At 43.6% G+C, this 8,716-nt stretch overlaps 1 protein-coding gene across 1 annotated transcript in view; it reads left to right on the forward strand.

The window, feature by feature from the left end:
* Positions 1–7,955, forward strand: part of LOC139375971 (ring finger and CCCH-type domains 1b) — a 28,711-nt gene extending 20,756 nt beyond the window's left edge. The window contains exons 15-20 of the mRNA XM_071117959.1: positions 302–515; positions 693–786; positions 1,923–2,019; positions 2,205–2,387; positions 2,849–2,949; positions 3,508–7,955. Of these exons, the coding sequence (XP_070974060.1) occupies positions 302–515; positions 693–786; positions 1,923–2,019; positions 2,205–2,387; positions 2,849–2,949; positions 3,508–3,667 (849 nt within the window). The 3' untranslated portion in view covers positions 3,668–7,955. The remainder of the gene's footprint in view (positions 1–301; positions 516–692; positions 787–1,922; positions 2,020–2,204; positions 2,388–2,848; positions 2,950–3,507) is intronic.
* The last annotated feature ends 761 nt before the right edge of the window (positions 7,956–8,716 follow it).

Raw genomic sequence — 8,716 nt, forward strand, 5'->3', positions numbered from 1 at the left:
TCTCATTCTTTCTCTCTGCCTGTCATCTTTCTTTTTTCCTCCTCCACCTTCTTCCCACCCCCTCTTTCACCCCTATTTGTTTTTCTGATTCACTCTGCGTGAGAGCATCTGTTAAATGGCTAGTTGTTCTGTCCATTTTGTCATTATTGTATTTCACTCACCCACACATCCATACCTTTTATTTTTCTCCCCCATCTATCTGTAGAATGACTGTTAAATGATTGTTAAATTGAGGGCCTGCTACTCTTACTGACTAAATTAGAGGCCTGCTAAATGACACTTCTAAATTCTGCCTCTCTAGAATGTGGATGGTAAAGGTCTACGGGGGGAGCCCTCCATGGAGGCCCAGGCCAGGCGGGGGGCGGAGGTCAAAGACGACGACCCCATCATCCCCTTCGGCCCCCAGCCCACCGTGTCGCGCTTCGGGGCCATCTCACGCACCTCCAAGACAGGCTACCAGACGACAGGCCCCGTGCAGGCCATGGCCTCCGCCCAGGGACCCAAGCACATGGCCGGTAGGGAGACCAACCAACTTACTTACAACTTTACTTTGATCAATCTGTCATCTGGGTTGAGCTCATTAGAGGTCGCAACAGAAGACTTTAGTAAATGAGCATATTGGACAAATGAATATGACCAAGTCGAAACCGTGTTTAAGACATACGATTTAACTTGTCGTTGTCCGCCCACAGCGGAGTTCTCCTATGGGCACCACGGAGGCTGGGGCGGCGCCTCCTACCCCTCCCACCAGACTGGCTTCTCCTCTCAGGGACACTTCAGTGAAAAGTACGACCAAACACTCTCATCATTGCATCCATCCATCTATTAACTTCTTGCATCGAGCAATCCCGTATCCGGGAGCATAATCATAGCCTCAAGCTCATTAGCATAACGCAACGTTAACTATTCATGAAAATCGCAAATGAAATGAAATAAATATATTGGCTCACAAGCTTAGCCTTTTGTTAACAACATTGTCATCTCAGATTTTCAAAATATGCTTTTCAACCATAGCTACACAAGCATTTGTGTAAGAGTATTGATAGCTAGCATAGCATTAAGCCTAGCATTCAGCAGGCAACATTTTCACAAAAACAAGAAAAGCATTCAAATAAAATAATTTACCTTTGAAGAACTTCAGATGTTTTCAATGAGGAGACTCTCAGTTAGATAGCAAATGTTCAGTTTTTCCAAAAATATTATTTGTGTAGGAGAAATCGCTCCGTTTTGTTCATCACGTTTGGCTAAGAAAAAAACCCGAAAATTCAGTCATTACAACGCCAAACTTTTTTCCAAATTAACTCCATAATATCGACAGAAACATGGCAAACGTTGTTTAGAATCAATCCTCAAGGTGTTTTTCACATATCTATTCGATGATAAGTCATTCGTGGCAGTTGAGTTTCTCCTCTGAAGCAAATGGAAAAATGCACGCAGCTGGAGATTACGCAATAATTGCAACGGAGGACACCAAGCGAGCACCTGGTAAATGTAGTCTCTTATGGTCAATCTTCCAATGATATGCCTACAAATACGTCACAATGCTGCAGACACCTTGGGGAAACGACAGAAAGTGTAGGCTCATTCCTTGCGCATTCACAGCCATATAAGGAGACATTGGAACACAGCGCATTCAAAATCTGGGGCATTTCCGGTTTTAAATTTCATCTTGGTTTCGCCTGTAGCATCAGTTCTGTGGCACTCACAGATAATATATCTTTGCAGTTTTGGAAACGTCAGAGTGTTTTCTTTCCAAAGCTGTCAATTATATGCATAGTCGAGCATCTTTTCGTGACAAAATATCTTGTTTAAAACGGGAACGTTTTTTTATCCAAAAATTAAAAGAGCGCCCCCTATATCGAAGAAGTTAATGCGTTATGTATCAGTAACTGATGGCTTGGGTCTCTTCTCCTCTCTCCCAGGCTGTCTATGCCAGCTCAGGACAGAGAGCATCTGAAGATTGAGCTCCAACAGGTCAACCAGCAGATCACCCAACAGACCCATACCCACGGCATGGAGGTGGGTTTTCTCACACACACACACACAGATATGGGACAAACACAACTTTTTGAATTGAAAACAATTAAGGCAAAACATTTTTTGGTGTGGGGGCAACCAAGCGTGTGACTAATGGTAGAGAAGGGGTTATTCGTTGGGAAAAGACTGACCTGATTAACCCTGAACTCCCTCTTCCCCATCCTCAGAGGGAGGTCAGTGCCCTGGCGGCCCAGCCCTCCCAACCATGTCAGAACCAGGGCCAGCAGGGGAAGTGGCCCGGTCCAGTGGGGGTTTCCAGCAATGCTGCCTTGGTGTCTAGCGAGCAGCTCAGCATGGAGCTGCACCAGGTTGAGAGGGAGATTGGCAAGAGGACCCGCCGGATAGACATGGTGCGGGAGAGATGGAGGGGAGAACTGTAGTTTGTCTGCCTGTTACAAAGGGAATTCTTCTGCTCTGCTCACAGCGCCCTATAGCAGTGGTTCTCAATCCTGGTCCTGGGGAGCCCAAAGGGTGCACATTTTGGTTTTTGCCCTAGCACTACTCACCTGACTCAACTCATCATCTGGCTTTGATTTGAATCAGGTGTGTAGTACTGGTGGGCGGACAGGCGAAGGGCGGGCACGGACAAACAGGGGTACGGGCCGGAGGGCACGGACAAACAGGGGTACGGGCCGGAGGGCACGGACAAACAGGGGTACGGGCGGGAGGGCACGGACAAACAGGCGTACGGGCGGGAGGGCACGGACCAACTGGTGTATGGGCGGGCATGGACAGAAATGGGCGAGCGGACGGGCAGGCACAGACAGGCGTGCCACTGTGAGCTGACAGTGTATTGATATGGTCTCTACAGGACAGTCAGGTGGCTCATGAAGTCCAGTACAAGATGAAGGCTGCACAGAATGGCCAGCAGGACCACAAGACCCAGCTGGAGGAGATTGCTCTGGCCCTCGGGTGAGTGGACACATGCACACACCTCAGCAGGACACCACGTCATTGTACATGGAATGATCTTATGATCGTAACCCCTCTCTCTGTCGCACTCTCTCCTCGCTCTCTTTGCTCTCTTTGCTCTCTCCTCGCCCTCTCTTCTCGCTCTCGCCCCCTCTCTCTCCTCGCTCTCGCCCCCTCTCTCTCCTCGCTCTCGCCCCCTCTCTCTCCTCGCTCTCGCCCCCTCTCTCTCCTCGCTCTCGCCCCCTCTCTCTCCTCGCTCTCGCCCCCTCTCTCTCCTCGCTCTCGCCCCCTCTCTCTCCTCGCTCTCGCCCCCTCTCTCTCCTCGCTCTCGCCCCCTCTCTCTCCTCGCTCTCGCCCCCTCTCTCTCCTCGCTCTCGCCCCCTCTCTCTCTTCGCTCTCTCCCCCTCTCTCTCCTCGCTCTCTCTCTCCTCGCTCTCTCTTTCCTCGCTCTCGCCCTCTCTCTCCTCGCCCTCTCTCTCCTCGCTCTCGCCCTCTCTTTCCTCGCTCTCTTTCCTCGCTCTCGCTCTCTCTCCGCTTGCTCTCTCTCGGTGTGTGTAGTGAGGTATCTAATGGCTCCAGCGGTCTAGGTCAGGACGGTGGTGTGGGCGGAGCCATGTTGTCACTGACCAATAAAGCGTCTTCGCTCAGCCTGTGTTCTGAGCCGGGGCCCGGGGTCTCAGAGCTGCAGAAGAATGGTATGGTCCATTCCTGCTCCTAGACCACACACACACACACACAACACCTACTCAGACACTGTGGTGTAAAACATACAGACAGAAGATGAGCAGTATCTGCTGTGATAGGAGTTTTTCTTTCTTTTTTTGTTCTGTGAATGAGCTTCTTCTTTTTACTTTCATTGCCTGGAAACCAGGGCATTTGATAACGTTTATTTTTTTGTTTTCTTTTCTCTAACTGGGACTATAAAACAAGCCTCTCAAAGTAATGGAAAAGCAGATGATGATGATGATGATAATTGTTCAGAGGGCTATCCCCCTAAATAGACATCACATATCAAGACCCATTGTAGATCGATCGGTGGAGTATTTCTCAATTCTCCCCTCTGTATCTTTGTTCCCATTACGAGGCACATTAAGGGTAAGCAGCTTGCAGGGATTTTAAGAACCCAAATACTAAATCAACTTATGCTCATATGTACTACATAATGGTATCATAAGTCTTGGTGTTCACGACAGTTATGTCAGCGGTCGTACGCATCACATAAGTATCTGTTATAATCCATTATAGCCTGATATGACAGTTGTTGATAGTTTCCGATACCTTTGACAGCTTACGAAGGCAATTATAACCAACATTTAGTCAGTGTAGTAACTGTTCCGTTCACGTTCAGTAATATAAGTGTTGTAACCGCTAGGGTTCAGGAATACACCACCCCCAGAATCGTAAAACGTGGTCGACCAGATGAGGGAGGCCAGGGAAAGGGAGAGTGAAAATGTTCAGCCAACCTTCAGAACCAAACGAGACTAGGCCGCTTCAAGCCACATGAGACCTCATGAGAAGTCTGATTTTATTAGTGCATTTTATGAATACATCATATCTGTTTCATACTTGAAAAGCAGTATATTATTAACCAAAGCATTCTGTTTTAAAGATTGCAAAATGAATCTTTTTGATAATGAGCTTTCCTCATGTTTTCTATAAGGGAACCTACTTTGTGCTTCTCGTGGGATGTGGTGTGACTTGCTGCTGGCCGTGGAAATGTCTGTTGTACTGGGGGGCTGGAATTCAATCAAACCTGCAGTGTGGAAAATGCACTCTCAAGGGAGTGTAATAAGTGTTAAGTTAACACAGTTGTAGATAACATGCATTTTCACATTGTAGGAACATTTTCCTCGGTGCAAGATGAATTGATGTGTGAATGGAATCATATGGGGTGATAGTTTTTATCTTCCTCAGAACTCATCTGGTAATCAGAAGACCTCCCCATTGGGATTATCTTGTCATTGGTTCTCTTTAACTTCTATGAAGTTACTTTCCCTTGTTTTTTTTCTCTCGCTCACATAAATCGCAGTTAAGGGGCTGTAACCTACCTGAACGCTGGTCCGTTATTGGAGGGGAAGTGAGAAATGGATTAATATGCAAAAAATAACTCATCTTTCTCTTAATACATGTAGAAAGTGGCTGTAGTCTGCCAAACAATAATGTCAATGGTTTGTGCGTCTCAATCATCAATGAAAGAATAGCAAATTGTCTTTAAAAAAAATAATTTTGTTATCTTAAGAGCTTACTTAAAAAAAATTCCTTCTATTCCATTTGTTTTTAACCACATACTATTACTTCATTTTAGAACAAGTCAGGATCGAGACCCATATTATTCAGTGTATTAGTGGATTCAAGAGCAGAATCTTGGGCCACAACCTGGCAAGGTTTAAAGCAAGCAGCCAGAAAGCCTTGCCCCTCAAAAAGCCTCTGCCCAAAGTCTTCCTAACCTTCAATTTGAAAACTTTTAGTGCAAACTTTCATGATATTCTTCACAATATAGTTTTATAGTATTATTATCATCATTATCATTACATTATTTTTGCTTTCCCTGTCATGGAAATTGTTGGTGCCTGTTAAGGAGCGCTCTGCCTTTTGTAAACAATCCTCATGATTGGCCATCGAACACTCAAACGGTTAAGGATAGAGGTGACGATCAGGGTTCATAGTTTGGGGGGGGGGGGGTCAGCATTTTGTCTGGGTTTAAGGTGTGTGTGTGTGTGTGTGGGGTGGGGGGGGGGGGGCAATAGAAATTAAGGTTGGGGAAAGGGTTTTTGTTTTTCTCCAACCACACTTCAAGCCTCAGGCTGCTCTTTAATACATTGTATTGTTTAGGTTAACAACTCACTTATACATATGAGTATGTATACATACATTAATATACTAAGCACTATTAACGTGCCACCTCTTCTTCTACTCGCTCAGCATTTATATTAAATGATCTCTACTTAGAATCAGCTAAATGTTATTTTTCCCCTGTCCACTGGTTGCCAACACAGACTTTATCCTTACCCAGTTGAAGGACTTCTGTGCGCATTGATGTGTGTTCACTTAATCTTTTTGTGTTCAAACAAATAAGTTCTATATTGAAATATGCTTCCAAAAGAAGACTCATTTTAATGATGAAAATTGAATTTTTTTGTTGTGTGTGTGCTAGGTTGTATTGTAGAAAAGGTACACTATGGATTTTTTTCAAAGTGAAGGGTGCTGTACTGGGTGACCGTGTGGAAATATTAGAAATGTGATGTTTTTGTTTTTTTAAGAGGTCAGCCGGCTAAGCCTTTAATTTAGTCAAAGGCTTGCTTCTCAAGGAATACTCCTCGGCCATCCACGCCAACAGTAAGATCATTCGGAAGCACACTAATCAAATGAAAAGAGATTTGAATTGGCATGCATGTTTTTTCTCTTCACCTGTCAGTCACCTTTTGTCATATTTATAACAAAACTTGTTTCTTCTGGCAAAATGTCATTGACTAGTTGGGTTTGAAGTTGTTTTTGTTCCTGTCGTTGTTGAGTGAAAAATCACTGACTTCCAAGTCTTACGGTGATCTACGTATCGCCTCACAAGGCAAAGCATCATGTTGTCCAGGGAAACTGTCAAACGCAGCATCGCTCTCATCCACACACAGTTTGTCTTTGCTTCAGAATAGTCATGAAAATTAGCTTGCCCACATTTGTTGTTTCTGCTTAAGGAAATACTATCAAGGTCCCTCCAGCCAAGACCCTTAAAGAGTGAGTTCACTCCAAATTTTGTCCAATGTTTTCAGATCTCAACAGTGGTCTAATGTTGACATGAGGCTAGCCTCTTTTTGAATCCAAGAGTGTAATACTTAAGCACTCGTCTCTAACATGTAGGCTCAGCATGCCCAAACAGTCCCATTACAAGTCAGAATGTTGAACAAACTTTATTTCAACTTACTTGTTGTCTGCTGATGTTGTCCCTATGTTGGACACAATCTGATACAAAATATCCACAGTGAAGTGTTATCAGCCCGACCTTCAGTACACAGGTCTGTATATCGGTTTGTATTACCTACCACCAAAAGGACCAAACAGGAAAGTAAGTGTAAATATAATTTTCTTCATTCTGGCTTATGGACTATTGCGTCTCTCTTTTAGGGGGACTTGGTCAAACTGAAAATCCATTGAGTAACCATGGTAACAGTTTGACATTTAGGCAAACATGAGCTCACATTCCATGCCATCTGTTGTGTAGATCCAGCCCTAAGCCTCAATCCCAAAACCAATGGCAAAGATGGGCATTCTAATTCAGTGCCTATTGTTTTCTACTCTTTGGGTTTAGGCATATAGCTGAATAAACACTAGATGGGGTGGGATGTAAACTCAAATCAACATTAAACTACTTGAGGTCTAAAATGTGCAACTAACTTTGATTTGAGTGAGCTGTCCCTTTAAATTCCATAGCCGAGGAGAAGTAACAAGGATGTGGTTTCTGGGAAGAGCAATGATCATGTTCATGTCAGTCGCCTGCTTTCATTTGTTTCTGAGTTAAACTGCTGCCTACCCCTTCTTCATACAGCCAACTCTCCCCGGAATCACAATAGTGTTACTGCTGTTTTGGGCTCACATTTTAATTTATTTTCTTCTTTTTTTTTGAAAAACACAATGGCTTTTTTTTATATGATTACTTCCTTGTAATATATCTCTTAAATGAAGGTACAGGTTTGATTTCAGCAAGAAAAAAACGTTTTTATATGTATATTATACTCCATTAAGGAATGTTTAGAATTATCTTCCTCCAATGTGGATGTAGACATTATTACGCCATTTTATGACTTTGTAAGAGAAATTCACTGTGTGAAAATTGGTTTGCATTTTTGTATAATACAATCTGCTTTATTATTTTTGTTTGATATGAGAGTTAGGTCAAACTGGAAGTTTGAAGAGAGAAATTAACCTGTGAAATTGAGAAATAAAATAAAAAATAACTTATGTACAACAGTGATTCTATGCTGAGGGAGAAGGATTAAATGATATTGCTAACTCTGCTATTTGCGTCTTGTTTTACTTTACGTGGCAAAATGAGTGAACATCATTTTGCCAGAAGCAAGTATTAACCCGCATAACTCCACATTGTCTCTTTTTGGAAATGCCAGTCAGCCCTGCATCTTTACCCAACCCAAACTGTGGAGGAGAGCTGAACACTGCCCAACACAGCTCAATGGATAACTGAAGCACTAACTCTGACTCAGACCTCTAGACCCAGTCTGCTGTAGGCATTACTATTTTCCCAAAAATATACCAAGTTTCAATACCGGGAATAATTCATATTTATCCACAGAGTCCCGGGAAATACCTAATATAAGTGCCTATTAAAAAGCATTTATAACCAACGGTTGCTATGCCAGGGTTCTCCTAAAATAAGATTATTGCAGCAGCTACTATGTAAAGATTTTACAGCAAGTGAAACATCTATTTAGTCATGATACAGTAACTTTGATCGCCAGTGATGTTGTGAATTGCGAAACAGAACGTTCATAAATTCCGAGCTTTCTCATGTTCCTCAATTAATTCAGTGATTTTCAGCAGTAGGCCTTTGCTATTTCCACAGAGCACACTCAGGACACAAGTAGGCAGAGATGCTCTGATACCGCAGGATCAGGCTGCCAGAGAGAAACTGGCCGCTTATACAGAAGGCACGACAAGCGGGAAAGAAGGCTGGGTTCAAGGGCCCACACGCGTTTATCGAAGGAAGAATGATTACTGGGTAACTCTGTTGACATTAACCAAATTGGAACTGTGAGTACTA

Source organism: Oncorhynchus clarkii, chromosome 20 (genome assembly GCF_045791955.1).
Source record: "Oncorhynchus clarkii lewisi isolate Uvic-CL-2024 chromosome 20, UVic_Ocla_1.0, whole genome shotgun sequence".
Classification (NCBI taxonomy): domain Eukaryota; kingdom Metazoa; phylum Chordata; class Actinopteri; order Salmoniformes; family Salmonidae; genus Oncorhynchus; species Oncorhynchus clarkii.